Source organism: Oncorhynchus keta, chromosome 10, assembly GCF_023373465.1.
Source record: "Oncorhynchus keta strain PuntledgeMale-10-30-2019 chromosome 10, Oket_V2, whole genome shotgun sequence".
Lineage (NCBI taxonomy): Eukaryota > Metazoa > Chordata > Actinopteri > Salmoniformes > Salmonidae > Oncorhynchus > Oncorhynchus keta.
The window spans coordinates 39009179-39030401 of NC_068430.1; the positions used below are offsets into that span (position 1 = coordinate 39009179).

Sequence of the window (21223 nt, forward strand, 5' to 3'; positions counted from 1 at the left end):
TGAGGGGACACAACACATTCTACAGGTTTTTTGTCCCCTCTTCCAAAAATAACTTGATTCCTCCAGTCCTTTGTCATATTTTTTCAACATCTAGGGCGATGAGAGATATCCAAGTAAACATCACACATTTTGAATTGTTTTATGAAATCGCCAGTGCCTCTCAAATATGAGGGCAATTGTCTTATACTGGGGAGAATAACTTCAATTGGGGGAGTTAGAATAGTGGAATACACAAGGTTCAATTTTGAAATTTGGTAGTGCATCAGCAGTTTTCCTCATGTCAATCACTGACAGTCACTCAATTAGCCCATGTCAGCTAACATTTTATAGATTGATAGGTAAGTTAGTCTAGCCAGCTATCTAAACATTTGGAGCAATCATGGCTGAGTAATCAGGGGCCCTGACCTCCAGGGGTCCCCATTGATTTTGTTAGTCCCTCTCACTCAGATATCCTATGCACATGGCAAAATGTGTAAAATTGCAACCAAATCTTGCTTAGGGCTCCCAAAAGTGACTGATGATTGTCTGAAAGAAATTGATATAAAGAAAATGATGGGAGCTGTTTTGTTAGACTTCAGTGCAGCTTTTGACATTATCAATCATAGTTTGCTGCTGAAAAAAACAGGTGTGTTATGGCTCTACATCCTCTGTCACATAGAGGGTGATCTTTAATGGAAGCCTATTACTATTACTACCTATTACTTACTCAACTAGCCTTGAGTAAAGCCTATGTCACTGATGATTCAACATTATATGTCAGCTACCACAACAAGTGAAATCACTGCAACACTTAAAGAGCTGCAGTCAGTTTTATAATCGATGGCTACTAATAAGCTGGACCTAAATATAAAATAAATGAAAGCATTGTATTTGGGCCAAATCATTTGCTTAACCGCATCTAAATCTTGTCATGAATAATGTGGCAATTGAGCATGTTGAGGACACTAAACTGCTTGGTGTAATGATTGACCAGGGATGGGTGACTTTGATGGGGTTGGGGGCCACAAAAAAACTGAAATCATGAAGGGCTGCATCGGCTCGTGGGTCTGCGTACCCGCATCCACATCCAATAATTCCCTAAATTCTAGACCTCACCTTAATCTGATAATGAATGGTGTGGCTGTTGAACAAATTGAGGAGATTAAATGACTTGGCGTTACCTTAGATTGTAAACTGTCATGGTCAAAACATAGATGCAATGGTTGTAAAGATGGAGAAAGGTCTGTCTGTAATAAAGAGATACTCTGCTTTTTTGACCACACACTCAACAAAGCCAGCCTTGCAGGCTCTAGTTTTATCTTATCTTGATAATTGTCCAGTCATATGGTCAAGTGCTGCAAAGAAAGACCTAGTTAAACTGCGACTGGCCCAGAACAGAGCCACACATCTTGCTCTTCATTGTAATCAGAGGACTAATATTAATGCTATTCATGCCAGTCTCTCTTGGTTAAAGGTTGAGGAAAGACTGACTGCATCACTTCTTCTTTTTCTAAGAAACAATGTGTTGGAAATTCCAAATGGTTTGCATAGTCAATTTACAAAGCACTGACACACACACTTACCCCACCAGACATGCCACCAGGGGTCTTTTCACAGTCCCAAGGTCCAGAACAAATTCAAGGAAACGTACAGTATTATACAGAGCCATGAGTGCATGGAACTCCATTCCATCTTACACAGTGTAAAACCTGGTTTAAAAAAATAAAATAAAGCAACACCTCACAGCACAATGCCTCTCCCCCATGTGACCTGTTGTGTGTATGTACTGACATGTATGGGTACTGACCAGATGCACACACACTACATGTTAATGTTTTTAAATGTATGTCAATTGTAAAGTATTTTTTTTAAAATAAGAAAAATTATACTTTGTTTTTATTGTAGGAACACAAAGAAAGTACAAAGAAAGTCAAATAAAAGAACAAAAAAAAGATCTGGCAGTTAAGGTGCACTTCATACCTTCATCATCATATCATCATATTAGTTACATTAACATCTTTGAATTAGACCTTTTCCAAGTACGAAACCCATTTTCCCCAGTATTCTTGACCTCTCTCCTTTTGAGTTCTTAAAGTAAAGGTAACATGCTCCATGTGGTGTATTTCTTCTACAATGTCTATCTATTGTATCACTGTGTTTGTTTGTTTTTTGTAGCCATTTCCTAGCAATAGCCTTTTTACTGGCTGCCAGTAGGACCTTCAAGAGGTACTTTTCTTTATTGTGTAAGTTATCAGGTATTTCACCCATGTACAAAGAAATTAATGTTTGTTCTATGTCAAATCCCATTATTTTTCCAATGCTATATCTTATTTCTCCCCAATGAGCCAGTCTGTTGTGATTTCAGTTTAGGTGTTATGAAGAAACGTATAACATTCTGTTGCCCTTGGCGTTGGCTAATGGGCATCCTAATCAATTAAAAATAAATTAAAAAGGAGACAAACACACACACACACACACTCTAACACACGCATTTTACAAATAAACCCATTGAAATATTGTAGTATTGTACATTTCTAATAATAATTGAATAAGAATGTTATAATGTGTGTATGTGGTATTGTAGGCTGTTTTTTTGTTGTGATTTGTTGTAATTGTTTTAATCCTGTTTGGACTCAAGGAATGGGGACCTAATAAATACTAAATAGCCTACTAAAGGCTAGAAGCGGCTCTGGGACGATTTCAGCCACACCCATTGCTGACAGGTGCATAAAACGAGCACACAGCCATGCAATCTCCATAGACAAACATTGGCAGTAGAATGGCCTTACTGAAGAGCTCAGTGACTTTCAATGTGGCACCATCATAAGATGCCACCTTTCCAACAAGTCAGTTCATCAAATTTCTGCCCTGCTAGAGCTGCTCCGGTCAACTGTAAGTGTTCTTATTGTGAAGTGGAAACGTCTAGGAGCAACAACAGCTCAGCCACGAAGTGGTAGGCCACACAAGCTCACAGAACGGGACCGTGAATGCTTAAGCGAGTAAAAATCTTCTGTCCTCAGTTGCAACACTCACTACCGAGTTCCAAACTGCCTCTGTAAGCAACATCAATGCCAAGCGTTGGCTGGAGTGGTGCAAAGCTTGCCGCCATTGGACTCTGGAGTAGTGGAAACGTGTTCTCTGGAGTGATTAATCACGCTTCACCATCTGGCAGTCCGACGGACGAATCTGGGTTTGGCGGATGCCAGGAGAACGCTACCTGCCCGAATGCATAATGTCAACTGTACAGGTTGGTGGAAGAGGAATAATGGTCTGGGGCTGTTTTTCGATGTGGAATAACTTGACTGGTCTGCACAGAGCCCTGACCTCAACCCCATCAAACACCTTTGGGATGAATTGGAATGCCGACTGCGAGCCAGGCCTAATTGCCCAACATCAGTGCCCGACCTCACTAATGCTCGTGGCTGAATGGAAGCAAGTCCCTGCAGCAATGTTCCAACATCTAGTGAAAAGCCTCCCTAGAAGAGTTATAGCAGCAAAAGGGGGACCAACTCCATATTAATGCCCATGATTTTGGAATGAGATGTTCGATGAGCAGGTTTCCACATACTTTTGGTCATGTAGTGTAGCTTCAGCCACGGTCCTACTTTTTCTTGAGCAGATGGTCAGGGGGCCGGAACAGAACTGCAAAAACTTTGTAGACTGCAAATTGACCGCAAGAAGCCCAAACAAATACAATATTTGACTAAAATATAATAATTTCAAACCATGCTTACATTTATATACGATCACGTTTTTACAGTCTTGTGCACAATAATTAAAATAGATATAATAAAATAAAACGCAAAACAAATCTGAGAATTTGAGGAACTAGAAGGTAAATTACTAGAATAATAATTTCTCAAGGATATCTAATGATTTCCCTCTGACTGGTCGCGTGGACATGCAAATTAGCCACAAAAAGTATCTAAAGAAGGCGGACCAAATCTGTGTCTGTATTTGGCTTGGTTAGTTTCGTAGGTATTTCAGTGTTCGGTCATTCTCTGAAAATGGCATCCGGGGAAAGGGCTTTCTGGCTTGAACTATGGAAGCATAAGAGCAAACGTCAAACCAGATTCCAAGTAGGCCTATAATCACTATTACTTCATGTTGCGAGGCGCACACATTGCGTCCTGGCACGCATCCACTTCAATGAAAGCGGGTCAGGATTTTCTCTCTCGTGCTCGCGCAATGGCGGAGGCGAGCCCCAACAGGAAAACCCCGAGTCAGCAAGTAGCCTAATCCACGTAGTCTATTGCAATACATTCTCAGTAGACCCTTTATGAGCAAATAATTCGCAGTTTTAGCGAATCCTTGAATTCAGACGCCAATAATTGGATAAACGTATTGCTCGACACCTACAGGACTGGGAAATGCATTCTAAAATGTCAGGATCAATCATTTTGTAAAATGTGTCATGTGTCATTTATAGAGTCACTGAAATACAATACATTAACCACATTGAAACAAAGCATATCCCTTATAGAATACCCGAATATTCGGCCTGACATATGATTTTGATATTGCATGTTTGTTTCATACTCATGCAAGTGTAGAATTACTTATCCACACCAAATAAACATAATAGAATAGGAGTAGGATACATTGAAATGGTAAACTACACCCGCTGCAACCTGGTCTCAGAGAATGTTGTATTATTCTGTACATACATTTGAGAAAAAGCTCCATTTAGTAAGAAGTTACGTTTAATATGGTATGTATTAATTTGTGGATGTCCATCATCCATTTCATATGATTTGTAACGAATTACAGCAGCTACTCTTCTTGAGGTCCACACAATGTTACAAATTTGCTAAATGTACAATATGTTACGAAATCCAATTTGTTGTGGCTAATGTTAAGGTTAGGAGTTAGGTTAAAGGGTTAAGGTTAGGGTACGGGTTAGCTAAAAGGGTTAAGGTTAGGGTTAGCTAACATGCTAAGTAGTTGCAAGATTGCTCAAAAGTAGTAAGTAGCTGAAAAGTTGCTCAAATGCTAAGGTTGTCCATGATGAGTTTCAAACATACAACCCTTGGGTTGCTAGACATTCACGTTATACGCCCACCTATTCATCCATAAGTAACCTTCTGTCTTATGTAACCATACCAAACATAATATAGCATACTAATTTGATTGTCCCGGAAGTCCCACTTCTAGTGTATGAGACCAGGCTGTATTTATGGCAACACATCTTATTATGCATTATCTGTTTGTTATTAATTTCCTCCTAATGGCCTAGCCCGAAAGTAGTTTCTAGGCAGCCTCCATTGGTGTCTGAGAAAAATACAGAAACAAATATGATTTACCTTCCATGTGTGCGCTACTTTGGGTTAGTCTGACTTCTGCGATCTGGACACACCTTTCAAATAGTCCACGCCTACTGCGTCCAAAATCTTGCCACTGGGTGGGGTCGACGCCAGGATTCGCTTTAATTGGCCCCCAATGAGAAACTTAACAACTCTATGTCGCGCAGGTCCCAGTCCGACATGGGTCGAGCGATATAAATAGTGTATTGGTGCCTTGGTGCAAGATGAGCACCGATACCCGATAGACTTGCATGTGTTTCCCTACCAGTACATGAACATAGCAAAAATAATGCTGCAGCAAGCCCTCAAAGTGTCTGGTCGCAGTATGACCCCGCTGATCAAGTGGATGGAGAATTGGGCTGAGAGCTCAGTTGGCCGGAAGAAGATAGAGGCGGCGCACAGGGTGAAAACTCTGGAGGAAATGCCGGGACATACCGTCGCCAAATTTGTATGGGACCTCTTCGCCAAAAGGGGACTGTCCCGCCTCCACGAGCTGCAGGTAAATTATTTTGATGACTTGTTCATTTTTTTTTTTAAATTCACGACATTCTTTCTATTAAAGCAATACAGGCGCGTGAATGTATGGGATTAGTGTTTCATAATGTCTGATAAACAGAAATACCTTTCATTGGCAGATTTAACTGGTCATCACACATTGTCTTGTAATAGATAGGTTATGGCATTGCTGTTGGGTGTGGCATGGTCTTGTAGGGCAGACACTCTGTCACAGCCTCTCCTTACTTGTAGGCGACTGTATAACTTAACCACCAGTGTGTAATGTAAGTGCCCAGCAATTAAAAAGCAATGAGAGGGCCAACATAAACTATACTGTGATGACCTAAATGCACCAGACATGCAGTTGCTTATGCATAGACTATGTTAGATAAATGGTATACATACATCAGTTCTTTTACACTGATAGGGCATTGAGCAGGAAAGTGCCGTAGGCCACTAGGGCACTTTTCTGTGCTTTGGGAAATACCTGCTGCCTCATAGGTGTAGATGGGGAGCACAAGGAGCAAAGCACAAACCTTTCTATCACAGCTTGACGGGTGCTCCCAAAGCTTTGAAAGTATTTCTACAGATTTTGTCCTTACACTTTACATCAAGCAGTTTTAAAATCAAATGAAATTTAATTTAAAACATGGGCCAAATACAACAGGTTTAGACTTTAGTGAAATGCTTACTTACAGGCCCTTAACCAACATGGAAGTTTTAAGAAAAATATATGTTAAGTAAAAAATTAATTAGTAAAAAAAATAAAAAAATAAAGAGCAGCAGTAAAATAACAATAGCAAGGCTATATACAGGGGGTACCGGTACAGAGTAAATGTGCGGGGGAACCAGTTAGTCGAGGTAATTGAGGTAATATGTACATGTAGGTAGAGTTAAAGTGACTATGCATAGATAATAAACAGAGAGTAGCAGCAGCAGTGTAAAAAGGGGGCAATGCAAATAGTCTGGGTATCCATTTGATTAGCTGTTCAGGATTCTTATGGCTTGGGGGTAGAAGCTGTTAAGAAGCCTTTTGGACCGAGACTTTGCGCTCCGGTACCGCTTGCGGTGCGGTAGAGAACAGTCTATGACTAGGGTGGCTGGAGTCTTTTTTTTAGGGGCCTTCCTCTGACACCACCTGGTATAGAGGTCCTGGATGGCAGGAAGCTTGGCCCCAGTGTAGTACTGGGCCGTACGCACTACCCTCTGTAGTGCCTTGCGGGCGAAGGCCCGAGCAGTTTCCATACCAGGCAGTGATGCAACCAGCCAGGATGCTCTCGATGGTGCAGCTGTAGAACTTTTTGAGGATCTGAGGACCCATGCCAAATAATTTCAGTCAATCTTTTTCGTGCCCTCTTCACGACTGTCTTGGTGTGTTTAGACCATGATAGTTTGTTGGTGATGTGGACACCAAGGAACCTGAAGCTCTCAACCTGCTCCACTACAGCCCCGTCGATGAGAATGGGGTCATGCTCGGTCCTCCTTTTCCTGTGGTCCACAATCATCTCCTTTCTCTTGATCACGTTGAGGGAGAGGTTGTTGTCCTGACACCAAACGGCCAGGTCTCTGACCTCCTTATAGGCTGTCTCATCTTTGTCTGTGATCAGGCCAACCACTGTTGTGCCACCTGCGAACTTAATGATGGCGTTGGAGTCGTGCCTGGCCATGCAGTCATGTGTGAACAGGGAGTACAAGAGGGGAATGAGCATATGCACCCCTGAGGGGCCCCCGTGTTGATGATCAGTGTGGTCAATTTGATCAATTTGTTGATGCCTACCCTTGCCACCTGGGGGGCGGCCCATCAGGAAGTCCAGGATTCAGTTGCAGAGGGCGGTGTAGTAGTCTGTAATAGTTTGCAAGCCCTGCCACATCCGACGAGCATCGGAGCCGGTGTAGTACGATTCAATCTTTATCCTGTATTGACTCTTTGCCTGTTTGATGGTTTGTTGGAGGGCAAAGCGGGATTCCTTATATGCTTCCGGGTTAGAGTCCCACTCCTTGAAAGTGGCAGCTCTACCCTTTAGCTCAGTGTGGATGTTGCATGTAATCCATAGCTTCTGGTTGGGGTATGTACGTACAGTCATGTACGTACAGTCATAGAACTGTAGCTAGGTCTGCTCACAACATGTTGATGCTACATCCATAGAAATAGATTATTTCTAATTCTATGGATGGTTCCATCTCCAGTGAATCATGCCATCTATATGCGTTGTGTACTAATGTGTTGTCTTCTCCCAGATTGAGGGTGTGAAGCGCTATGGGCCGATGTGGAAGGCCAGCTTCGGCCCTATCCTGACGGTGCACGTGGCAGAGCCAGCCCTGATTGAGCAAGTTCTGAGGCAGGAGGGCAAGACCCCCATCCGCTCTGACCTCTCCTCCTGGAAGGACTACAGGAAACAACGAGGTCATGGCTACGGGCTGCTCACAGCGTGGGTACCATCACTCTCCTCCTCTGCTGTGTCCCCTCCCATGCTTGTCATGCTAATCTGAGCTGTTCTGACATCAGGTTCATGTGCTGTTGACAGGAAGCAGGAAAGATTAACAGAGATGAAACAAAGACTTAAAGGGATACTTCAGGATTTTGGCAATGAAGCCCTTTATCTACTTCCCTCGAGTCTGATGAACTCGTGGATACCATGTCTCTGTGTGCAGTTTGAAGGAAGTTGCTAACTGGCATTAGCACAATTGCTAACTAGCGTTTAGGGCAATGAATGGAAGTCTATGGTATCGACTTACAGTCATTGTGCTAACACTAGTTAGCATTGGCTAGCGAAACTACCTCTAACTTCCTTCACACTGGATGCAGAGACATATAAATGGTATCCATGAGTTTGCCAAATTCCTGAAGTATCCCTTTAAGACAAAGGACTAATTGGTCTAGAAGCCAGACAGACACAGACAGGAAAGAGACAGATGTCAGCCTATGATCTATTATTACCTATGGGTTATAACATAATGAGCAGGAATATGAAAATGCTCACAGTTCAATTACAGTTCAATTAAGTAGCCTACAGTTACAGTTGGCTCAGCCTGTATAAAACATGTCAACTATTGGATGTTTCCTGTGCAAACTCATTGATGACATTATTTTCTGTTTACCTTACTTAGGGTTGAAAATCGCTGGGAACTTTAAATAAATTCCCTGGTTTTCCAAAAAACCTGGTTGGAGGATTCGGATTTCCTGCTTATTCCCCCTTTATTACAGGAATTTTCGGGAAAGTCATGGAATTTATTGAAAGTTCTAGGAATTTTGCAACGCTAACCTTAACTCTCTTCAGTGAAGGGGAGGAGTGGCAGGCGGTGCGGACTCTCCTGGGGAAGCACATGCTACATCCAAAGGCGGTGGAGGCCTACGACACCACTCTAAATGGCGTTGTTGATGACCTCATTTCTAAGCTCCGCCGCAGCAGGCACCAGAACCCCTGCGGTCTCGTCCCGAACATCAGCAGTGAGTTCTACCTCTTCGGCCTTGAAGGTAAGACCTATTTGCACTCAACCTGTTCTCTTTGTTTTTATTTTTACTTTTACACGGTGGCATATGAGTTCAGCATCCGAGGTCAGGTGTGAGGTTATCTGAGATCAGTCCTGTAATAAGACACAAGATCAGGAAGCAACTTTATTGTATCAATGTCAATTAGCATTGTGGGCTTCTAGTTTTGTATATTACCACCACTTACTTGTGTATGGTAGGATAGGGTATTCTGACAAGTCTATAATAGGCTTGATTGGATCTGTATTACAGAGGGAAAACAAACAAAGCCCTTCCGGAAAGCCCTTCAAACCCTTCTCACCCTTGACCTGTGCCTGTCTTCCTCTCTGCAGGGATCTCCTCAGTCTTGTTCGAGTCCAAGATTGGTTGCCTAGACCCTGTGGTTCCCATGGAGACAGAGTGTTTCATCCAGTCAATTAACACCATGTTTGTCATGACACTCCTCACCATGGCTATGCCCGCCTGGTTACACAAGCTGTTTCCCATGCCCTGGGACACTTTCTGCCAATGCTGGGACTACATTTTCCAATTCGGTGAGCTGCCATCTTTGATAGCCTCATACTATTGTTACATATGGTGTATTTATTCCTTGTGTTATTATCATTCTATTATATATATTTTCCCCCTCTGCATTGTTGGGAAGGGCCCATAAGTAAGCATGTCACTGTTAGTCTACGACTGTTGTTTACGAAGCATGTGACAAATAAAATTGTTCCACCTTGGTTTAATTCTGTCAACTCTTTAGTACATGTCACCTTTTACATTAGATCTATTTAACTTCACTGACCTACTTATAATTATTAGATGCCCCCAGTGGTTAGTTACCCTCTACGGATCGATTTCTAGTAACTTGCTATAAATCGTTCCCATTCAGTAGGACCCATAGTGCGTGTGGCTGCCTTCCATTCATCACATGTAATCCCTGTAGTAAGCTTTCCCGGAGGTCTATTTTTTAGGCTAAAGCAAACGCTGAAAGTATTTAAAATATTTTAAAGAGTATTTGAACCCAGATCTGAGATTTTGTTACTCTGATCTCTCTCCTTGCAGCTAAAGGTCACATTGACCAGCGTCTGAAGGAGGAAGCGGAGAAGGTGGCGCGGGGAGAGGAGGTGGAGGGGCGATATCTGACCTACTTCCTGACCCGCACAGGGCTGCCCATGAAGACGGTGTACAGCAACGTCACGGAGATGCTTCTGGCTGGGGTGGACACGGTGAAGAGAAACTCTCATGTCTTCTTCCTCTTGCATCTCTCCCTCCTCATTGTCTTCTCTGCCCTAATCGCTCCATCTTTGAGCCTGCTCTTTACTATTAGTTTATAAAATATCCAATAGTCATACATCTCCATTTCCTCTCACTCCTAGTCAAAAGTATACTATATAATTGAGTAAATCATAGCATACTACCTCTTCTTAAGCTGTAAGGAGCTCACTATCCTCTCCATCCACTGCTAGTGACCTTATGGTTAATGATCCTTCTGGCGTACTGACCTGTTGTGTCCTGTGTGTGTTCAGATCTCCAGCACCATGTCCTGGTCCCTGTACGAACTATCTCGGCACCCCGAGGTGCAGGCCTCGCTGAGGGAGGAGGTACTGGCCGTGATGGGGGGTCGGAGGGTGCCTGGGGCTGTTGACGTGGCTCGCATGCCCCTCATGAAGGCTGTGGTGAAGGAGGTGCTCAGGTAAGTGCTCATAGCTCCTCATTATGTAATTAAGGGGAGCTCAATTCATCCACTACCAATTTGAATGAACTATGTACCCCTGATTCAATCAACTACAACCAATCGATCAAGCATTAGACTGATCAGTCACACTGACATTGTTATGTTTTGGCTTCTCCAGACTTTATCCTGTTATTGCGGCCAATTCCAGGGTCATCGCTGACAAAGACATCCAGGTCGGAGGCTACCTCCTCCCCAAAAACGTAAGTGTTGACTTGATGTTGAGTGCTTCTTTGTCCAAATTTTTTGGAACAATCTGATGTGATATTAAGGTGGGAAGAAGGCAAACATATGTAATGGAAGGATTTTACCAAGTTTTTTAAAACTGATTCCTACCAATTCACAAGTCTATCTTATCCAGACTCTGATCACCCTCTGCCACTTCGCCACATCCCGGAATGCAGCATTTTTCCCGAACCCGGATACATTCCAGCCCCATCGCTGGCTGAACAGGTACAAAGGCCACCACCCTTACGCCTCAGTGCCCTTCGGCGTGGGCAAACGCAGCTGCATCGGCCGCCGCATTGCAGAGCTGGAGGTCTACCTGGCACTGGCACGAGTGAGTAGATCTTTGGTCACTTTTACAGCTAGGCTTTGGCAGTGAGGTTCTCTGTAAATGACATATCATTTCCATAGTGTTTTGAGTCCCAGTACATTTTCATCCTCATAGTGGACTTCCATTCTTCCAAGTACTGTACATGTGAGGGGCGCCCTCTCATTTTCTCAACCCCTCTCCTGGTCCCCATCAGATTCTGATGCATTTTGATGTGAAGCCCGATCCAGAAGGCAGTGGTGCAGCAGTCAAACCCATGACCCGGACACTGCTGGTGCCAGAGAGCGAGATCAACCTGCAGTTCATCGAGAGATGAGCGAGCCAATGACATGTTGAACACTAGCTATGTGCATTTGACAGTGACTGACAATCCCAGTCTCTCAGAGTGAGACAAATGGGAGCACTGGGGGAGAAAGAGGGCCCAACTGAAGCTGAAACCCTGCAGGCCTCAACCCACAGACCAGGCCCTCAGACCCTCAGAACTCAAGCCCAGATGGTTTGGGCATAGTACTTTAATGACAAGTGATTTTCCATCTCAATACCAGGTTGATTACCCTTGCACCACTTAAACTTTGTGCTTTATTCAATAATGCTCATGAGTGCAATATCACTTATACTTACTTGTGGTTTAGATTGTAGCCAATGATATTACCAGTAGCCAATGATATTCCCAGTGGAATCTCTGATAACTACATTATGTTCCTCTCACCTAACTAGACATGAATTGCAATTTTACTGATTTGATTAAATTAAGTTGCAAGTATGCATCTTGATCATAGCATGTAATGGTGAGTCCACCAATACCAGAATCACCCCTTTAGGCAGTCTTCAAGATTAATTTATTATAGGCCTATTTGTGTACAGTACCAGTAAAACATTTGGACACACCTACTCATTCAAGAGTATTTTTGTAAAAAAATTTTTTTTACTATTTTCTACATTGTAGAATAATAGTGAAGACATCAACACTATGAAATAACACATATGGAATCATGTAGTAGCCAAAAAAGTGTTAATTAAATGTTATATTTGAGATTCTTCAAAGTAGCCACCCTTTGCCCTGACAACAGCTTTGCACACTCTTGGCATTCTCTGAACCAGTTCATGAGGTAGTCACCTGGAATGCATTTCAATTAACAGGTGTTAATTTGTGGAATGTATTTTAATGCGTTTGATCCAATCAGTTGGGTTGTGACATGGTAGGGTTGATATACAGAAGATAGCCCTATTTGGTAAAATACCAAGTCCATACTATGGCAAGAACAGCTCAAATAAGCAAAGAGAAATGACATTCCATCATTACTTTAAGACATGAAGGTCAGTCAATCCGGAAAATGTCAAGAACTTTGAAAGTTTCTCGAAGTGCAGTCAATGATGAAACTGGCTCTCATGAGGATCGCCACAGGAAAGGAAGACCCAGAGTTACCTCTGCTGCAGATGATATGTTCATTAGAATTACCAGCCTCAGAAATTGCAGCCCAAATAAATGCTTCACAGAGTTCCAGTAGCAGACACATCTCAACATCAACTGTTCAGAGGAGACTGTGTGAATCAGGCCTTCATGGATGAATTGCTACAAAGAAACCACTTATAAAGGATACCAATAAGAATAAGAGACTTGCTTGGGCCAAGAAACACGAGCAATGGACATTACATCGGTGTAAATCTGTCCTTTGGTCTGAACAGTCCAAATTTGAGCTTTTGGTTCCAACCGCCGTGTCTTTGTGAGACGCAGAGTAGGTGAACGAATAATCTCGACATGTGTGTTTCCCACCGTGAAGCATGGAGGAGGTGGTGATATGGTGTGAGGGTGCTTTGATGGTGACACTGTGAGTGATTTATTTAGAATTCAAGGAACACTTAACCAGCATGGCTACCACAGCATTCTGCAGCGATACGCAATCCCATTTGGTTTGCGCCATCCCATCTTAGTGGGACGATCACTTGTTTTTCAACAGGACAATGACCTAACACACCTCCAGGCTGTGTAAGGGATATTTGACCAAGAAGGAGAGTGATGGAGTGCTTCATCAGATGACCTGGCCTCCACAATCACCCGACCTCAACCCAATTGAGATGGTTTGGGATGAAGTGGACCGCAGAGTGAAGGAAAAGCAGCCAACAAGTGCTCAGCATATGTGGGAACTTCTTCAAGTCTATTGGCAAATCATTCAAGGTGAAGCTGATTGAGAGAATGCCAAGAGTGTGCAAAGCTGTCATCGAGGCAAAAAGGTGGCTACTTTGAAGAATCTCAAATATAAAATAAATTTGGATTTGATTAACACTTTTTTTGGTTACTACATGATTCCATGTGTGTAATTTCATTGTTTTTATGTCTTCACTATTATTCTACAATTTAGAAAATAGTACAAAAATAAAGATAAAACCTTGAATGGAGTAGGTGTGTCCAAACTTTTGACTGGTACTGTATTATACTAGAACATGCAACTTATGTTTACAGCTGTGTTGGTAATGCATTGTTCTGTTCATAACCAGAACAGTTCTAACTCATTCCTTAGCTTAGACAAACAGAAAGCAACTTATTCCTCTCTAATTTAAATCATAGATTGGCAGAGGCCAAGCCAAACCAAACTTCAGTTGCATTTATTAAATGTTTACGCATTGCTGATGAAGATGCTATAAAATGCTTAGAAATATGCCGTGTACTGCCTTTAGAAGAGTGTTATTGAATTATTATTAGTTTGGACAAAACTGTGATGTTTCTATCAGAATGGTGCTTATATAGTGCTCATTAGAGTCTTAGTGAAAAATGGCAGCTGGTGGCACTAACATGGTGCTTCATATCCTCCCACCTGGGTTACTCTGTTTACAAACACTTTTGTCTTTTTAAAAGTCTTCTTATCTTATATGAAGTCGTACTCAGTTGTACAAAACTATGTATCCTCTGTGAGTTGTCTGTATCACTTACGTCAAAAAAAGAATTTGTGTGTTTGCCTTTTTCTACATCTAGAACTTGACGTGACTTGTATGATGTGGTGCTTCAAAATGCATTTTTTTTCTCCGTAGGCATTATAAAAAGGTTACAAAATAATGTTGTAATTGTTCACCATTAAAAGAATGTCATACATGTATGCATGGTCTTCTGTTTTCGTAGAAATGTGAAAGTCACGCTAGCTTGGGGCATATTTTCCTGTCAGGCATTCTGGTTGTAGCTTGTCTGTGGTTCAAACTGATGGGAAAATATTTAGACATGAAGGCAGGTGATTCTGGGAATGCTGCTGCTGGGTATTGCTCTTCCTGTGAGACGTGTCTGTGGGGACATTCATTGTGCTACCTCCTGTACATTAGTGCTAAGTTTGCAAGTCAACAGTATGCATCACATAACCGCTCTACCCCCACATACATTCTACAAAACCCTCATCCTCCTATCTAATCTTTGGCTGCCCTGTGGATGACTGATGAAAGTTAGTTTTTTTACAAAACCCCTGACTGTCCAAAAAGACCCCAATCACACAGGAACAAAGGTTGACTGACAGGAATCAACCCTCTAGATTAGAAGTTGTGTTAAAGGGTACACTGCAGTAAGAGGTCTACTCAAGTAATGTGTTCTTGTGATGGGTATGCATCTCTTTCTGAGTAAAATACCAAACACACTTTACATGCAATTAAACTTCCTTAACTCTCCAAAATGTTCTGGTTATGAACAGAACAATGCATTACCAACACAGCTGTAAACATATGGTGCATGTTCATGTATTATACATGAATAGGCCTATAATTAATATTGAAGACTGCCTAAAGGGGTGGTTGTGGTTTTGGTGGATTGAAATGCCAGAACAAAAACATATATAGCCAATGGCTGTTGGTCTATTGGAGGTAATAGTTCAATAATATAAATTCAGTCAGAGCTGAAATGTTTCCAAAATGGTTAATGATTCAGAGGCTCTTTTTTTCTCTTCTTTTCCCCCTCTGCCTGGCAGAGGCAGCAGCAGAGGTGGGGGCCTTAGGTGTCTGTGCTGGACTTTAACAGGTGACACTGTCAGCAGTGTGTCTGTGCCTGTAGGTGGCTATACTGACTCAGAGGTATAGTTTGTATATTGTCTGTTGTCTGGTAAACAGACAACACATAGCAGGGTGTGTTGAAGGGGATGTGGAGGTGGGGTACATCAGTGGTATATGATTGTATAGGTGGAAAGTTAATAGCAAAAGCTGAAATTGGTAGCACAAACGATAGATTTTGATGATTGATTTAGCTTTTTGAGTTGCCCAATTCATTAGTGTGATTGTCCGTCCTCATTTTTTGAATAAAGTTCTATAAAATAAATAGTCCTTTGTGAATCTGTTGGTAAAATCAAAGATGGTTCAGTATGAAGATATGTAGAAACTGCTTCGCGATATCACTGCAACCTTGGCTAACTCATGCCTAGAAACACATCTTCAGGTCTAAAGGTCTAATCTCGTGCCGAACTTCACATGTGCAGGCCATCTAATCAAAGGCATCCCTTTGATGTAAAGTTGTTTTTGATGATAATGTCAACGTATCAGTTTGTCACGTTCACGCAGTTGGAATAATAACATGTTCAGCTACTTAAGACTGGGTCAAATCTAGGTTGTGCCTTTAGATTTTGAGAAAATGAACAACTAAGGAAGAATTTTTTATTTCTCTCATTGACTTCTCAAACGCCGAACTCTGGTCTACCAAGTCTCCTTCGCAAGCATTCCTGGAAGTTTCGCGATGTTGGGCCTCTGAGTTTAGAACCTCTGTGGTAAACCATAATATTATATTTCTATGGGTAAATCCAGAGATATTAGCAGTATCTCTGGGAAAAAAATTGTGTTTTGACTAAACCACCAGTCATCATTAATTGCACATATCCTATGAGTTCACATAGCTACTCGAACCACATAGCATGTATTTTTATCACAGAGAATCACATTGAAATAAAGTGCAAACATTTTGGGGCCAACCACTTATGTAAACAGAGAGGAAGCGGTGAATCGAGAGGTATTACTGGGCCAAAAATCTATTGTCTCCAGCAGGTGGCGTTTTTTCCAAAGTGTCAAATTTGGTCAACAAACTCGCTTGGGTCCGCATGCGCCATGCTGATTTTGTCCACCCACACCAGACGCAATCAGGGAACACAGGTTGAAATATCAAAACGAACTCTGAACCAACTATATTAATTTGGGGACAGACTGAAAAGCAATAAACATTTCTGGCACTTTAGCTAGCTAGCTTGCTGTTGCTAGCTAATTTGTCCTGGGATATAAACACTGGGTTACTATTTTACCTGAATTGCACAAGATCCTCTAATCCAACAAGTAATTCACAGATAAAAGGGTAAACTGAGTTAGTTTCTCGTAATCGATCCTCCTTCACGCTTCTTCTTCTTCGGACTTGATATGGAGGTTGGCAAATGACTTTAAGGTGCATTACCACTACCAACTGGACTGTGGACCTTAGTTCATCTTTCAATCACCCACATGGGTATATGCTCCTAAAATCCAATGAGGTGATGGGAGAGGTGGGACTTGCAGCGCATCAAGCGTCACATATAGAACCAAGTTCTACTTTAGCGCCTGGCTATGCAAACGCACACTGACATGTGTGGTGTGGGTGCAAAAACAAATGTATACATACATGTTATTTAATCATTGAACCCACACTGCTCACGACGCTTGACACGCTGCAAGTTCCGCCGCTCCCATCTCCTCATTGGTTTTTAGGAGCATATAGCCACATGGGTGATTGAGACAAACTGCCGTCCACACTCCAGTCCAGTTGGTAGTGCACCTTAAAGTTGATGCCTTCCACCATATAAAGTCCAAAGAAGAAGAATGTTTAATGCTTTTTGACCTGTCACCAAATAAATATAGTTGGTTCAGAGTTTGTTTTGATATTTCAACCTGCGTGTCCTGATCGCGTCTGGTGTGGGTGGACAAAATCAACATGCGCGCGATGGCGTGTGCGGTCTGATCACCATGTTAGGTTGTGACGAGTGCTATAACATTTTCCTTCTTTAGAAGTAGCTAGGCAGGCTAACGTTAGTTAGCAAATTAATTTGCTAGCTATGATACATTAGGCGTATATTAATAATTATATAGTTAATATAAGTAGACATACAATCATAATTGACTGTAGCACATATAAAGCAACGACAAGCTACCGGTGGCTGAAAACGGATAAACGAGTGACGAATTTCCGGGCAAGGGCAGTCCATTTAAAAATCATTCCTTCCTAGTCTTTTTATATATATATATATATATATATATATATATATATTTTTTTTTTTATTTTATTTTTTTATTTTTTTATTTTTTTATATTTTTTTTATTTTTTTTTTATACTTTTTTATTAACAATAAATCAATACATAAAGCACATGAGGGAGCATAAGCATACATAGATTACAAACAATGGACAATCGAGCTAGGGGGTACAATATCACATTACAATTACACAAGGACCTTAAGGGACATACTGCACATATACTTACAATTCTAACAGCTTTTTTGTTAGTAGAGCATTTAACCGTCTTAAAATACAATTCAATTTATTTTTGTAGGGTACAAATATGTGGTTTTCTGTTTGTAAATTTACATTTGTGTATATGAAATTTGGCCAAAAGAATAATGAAATGAATTACATACAAATGTTTCAGCTTATTTCTATTGTATGTAAATAATCCAAACAGTACATCTCTCCACAATAGTGTAACATCTTCATAAATGTGTTCAATTATAAACCTACTGATGTCTTGCCACAGTTTTCTTACATGCATACAATGCCAAAAAAGATGCACAACTGTTCCTGGGTGGTCATTACAAAAGGAGCAATTTGAGTTGATGTTTTCCTTAAACTTCTTCATATAGTGGTTGGCAGGATAATATTTATGAATAATTTTAAAGGAAACTTCCTTAATTTTGTTAACAAGTAGGTATGTGTGTGACAACATCCAAACTTTTTCCCAACAGATATTATCAATAAATCCATTCCAATAAGGCATGAGACATAAGGTATAGATAGATAGATATGGATAGTCTGATGTAAATGAGCCAGTCCTGTTGGTGGCGACAATGCACGTTACGAGAACATTATGAAGAAGACGGTCAACGACATTTCCTGTGCGTACCGGAAATGTGTTTCGTTCTGTTATTGTTAGCATGAATGTAACTAGCTAGCTAATTTCGAATATAACAGAAACATATAGCAATTGTCTTGATTTATTCGAAGTTCAACGTACCTGAATAGACTCTAGTTGGCTGATAAACCAGCCTGAGACGAGGTAAGTAGAGGAATAAGCGAAGGTGCTGCTTCATTAGATAACCATGATGTGAAATGTTCCTAGCTTTGAAGACCATTAACGTTACTGCTGTATCGACATCAAACTAGCTAGCAATAGCATACATAGCACAACTTGCCTAAGTATCTATTCCCAGGAAGCCCCGATTCAAACTCACATTCATCAGCTCAAGTTTCATTTGAACCAGAATCTGGCCTTACAGGACGGAGACGTTGATATGGCGAATCTCCTTTCAGCCCCAAGAAGCAGCCATTCACCAGCTTTTCAAGCTTAATAATGTCAAAATACATTCGTTACTCACCAAATATAGATTTTTAATGAGCAACTATCGTAATGTACTGCCTTCACGGCCGGTATGTACTTCGGCCAGTATGTAAAAATGCCTATTCGGCACCTCTACCTGTTGTAGACTTCCGACCTATTCATGGAATCAGGGTTTGTGATAACCGGGATCTTTTTTGGATGTACATACGTCAGTAAATGTCGATATTTGCTCGTCGAATCTCCATATTTGTTGAGTACATGCTTCCCATTTACCGCCCATCTCTGACTAATACCTTCCTCTCTCATCTCAGATTGCCACCTGAGATACGTTGTCTGAGTGACATCTGCCGAATGTAGCAACATTATTTTATTCAACGTTTATTCGAAACCGCTGGACTGTGAACAACATCATGGAAAAAGGTATGCAAGCCTCTTGGTTGTCTATATGCTTTTTGTTGCAAGTTGTTGCCATTTATGTTGTCATCATAATCCATAGGGCCTAACATTGAGATTTGTCTCTGTGGGGATAGATATGCAGGCAGGTGCTGCAGCTGCATCTGTGGTTGGGGCACCGATGGGAGCAGCTGGGACACAGAGTCGTTCAGAGGACGAGGAGTCGACAGGGATGAAAGATATCAAAAGAACAGCAACACAGGCATTTGTTGGGGGTGGTGGTGTTGTGCCCAATCGCAGGAGCTCTTCAAGGTTTGAACGTTACCCATTTGTCTCTGCAGGCACTTTTTTAGCTTCAATCTTTCCATCAGTTTTAACCTGAAATATGAACATCTAACAACTTGTACAGTTCAGTGATTAAAAATAACTGCCTACACTTCTGACCATTGGACAGCATTCATTCTGCATCACCTACCCTCTGAATTTGAAGTAGGCCTGCCTGAAAGGAAGCTCAGGGGTTCTCTCTGTTGCAGCTTTGATTGCTATATGATATCTTACCTGTTCCTCTCCTCCTAGGTCAATTAAAAGGAAGAAATTTGATGATGAACTGGTGGAGAGCAGCCTGGCCAAGTCATCCAGCCGGGTCAAGGGCCCACCTGTCATCGAGCCAATCCGCTGCTCTGGGAGCGAACCCTCATCCAATGAGAAGAAGAAGGTATGAAGGTGGAATTGAATCCAAAGAGAGGGTGGTGTTTTTATGGGTAGCTCATATTGAGAAAGGTAGAGAGGGAGATACCGATAGTTGTTGAATTACTCTTGATTAAATGGCTAGACCATTAGCAGGTTAGCATTTTTTCAGAACTTACCATAAAAATTATATACCATATAAACAGCACAATACTCTGCTGGTTGCAGTTGCTCATGGGTCTTGTTCTGGAGGCAGCTCTGCAGAGTGGTCACTAGCTGGCACAGCCACAGTCGTAAAATATGATTTTAAACCTTAACCCTAACTGTAATGCTATCCCTAATGCCTAAACTTACATTTAGACCAAAAAGCTACGTTTTTTTATTTTTTTTTCATGAGTTTTTACAATATAGCCAATTTTGACTTTGCAGCTGGACTGTCTAAGGAAAAATCGCTGAGTTCTGCCTTCAGGACAAGACTCATGACAAACTGCAACCTGCAGACTATTGTGCTGTTTATATGGTCAGTTCTTTATTTGTCTCTAGACTCTAACTACTAAGGGTGTCTGACCATTGATGAAATCCCTACTAAAGTAAATGCTGAAAAAGGCAAAGGAGATGCCTCATTGGTTCCCCATTTTTATGATCCCCTATGTCAGATGTCCAAGTCCAGCACGGCCCTCACGCCGCCCCTCACTATGGTGATCACCCCCCCGCCCATCGCCAAGAGGGTGAAGAAGAGCAAGCAGCCCCTCCAGATCACTAAAGACCTGGGCCGCTGGAAACCCACTGATGACCTGCTGCTCATCAACGCTGTGCTACAGGTAATAGGCCTAAAGACAGTAGAGAGAGGCTATTGATATATAACTGAAGCATCAGTGCTATAAACCATTGGAATTTGGCAGCGTAATATACTATGTAAACTGACCTTGATTAATGGAAAATATGAATTTTCAATGTGTTTATGATGTATCCATATAATCTTTCTATGGATGTATGATGTGGTAATGCACAACTGCCTGTCTGTATTGTGTGTGTGTGCTCTGTTAGACGACAGATCTGACCTCTGTTCATCTGGGAG

At 41.6% G+C, this 21223-nt stretch overlaps 2 protein-coding genes across 2 annotated transcripts in view; both read left to right on the forward strand.

Moving 5' to 3' along the window:
• Positions 1-5288: 5288 nt before the first annotated feature.
• LOC118389508 (25-hydroxyvitamin D-1 alpha hydroxylase, mitochondrial-like) lies at positions 5289-14615 on the forward strand. The gene is made up of 9 exons (XM_035779410.2): positions 5289-5781; positions 8016-8206; positions 9056-9252; positions 9600-9800; positions 10315-10478; positions 10779-10945; positions 11106-11187; positions 11346-11543; positions 11734-14615. The coding sequence occupies exons 1-9, from the start codon at positions 5554-5556 to the stop codon at positions 11851-11853; spliced, it is 1548 nt and encodes a 515-aa protein (XP_035635303.1). The 5' UTR covers positions 5289-5553; the 3' UTR covers positions 11854-14615.
• A 3979-nt stretch (positions 14616-18594) lies between these two features.
• The window catches only part of mcrs1 (microspherule protein 1), an 11092-nt gene continuing 8463 nt past the window's right edge, over positions 18595-21223 (forward strand). Inside the window, exons 1-6 of the mRNA XM_035778014.2 lie at positions 18595-18783; positions 19377-19485; positions 19596-19770; positions 20035-20173; positions 20802-20966; positions 21193-21223. The exon at positions 21193-21223 is cut by the window's right edge and continues 79 nt beyond it. Of these exons, the coding sequence (XP_035633907.2) occupies positions 19476-19485; positions 19596-19770; positions 20035-20173; positions 20802-20966; positions 21193-21223 (520 nt within the window). The 5' untranslated portion in view covers positions 18595-18783; positions 19377-19475. The remainder of the gene's footprint in view (positions 18784-19376; positions 19486-19595; positions 19771-20034; positions 20174-20801; positions 20967-21192) is intronic.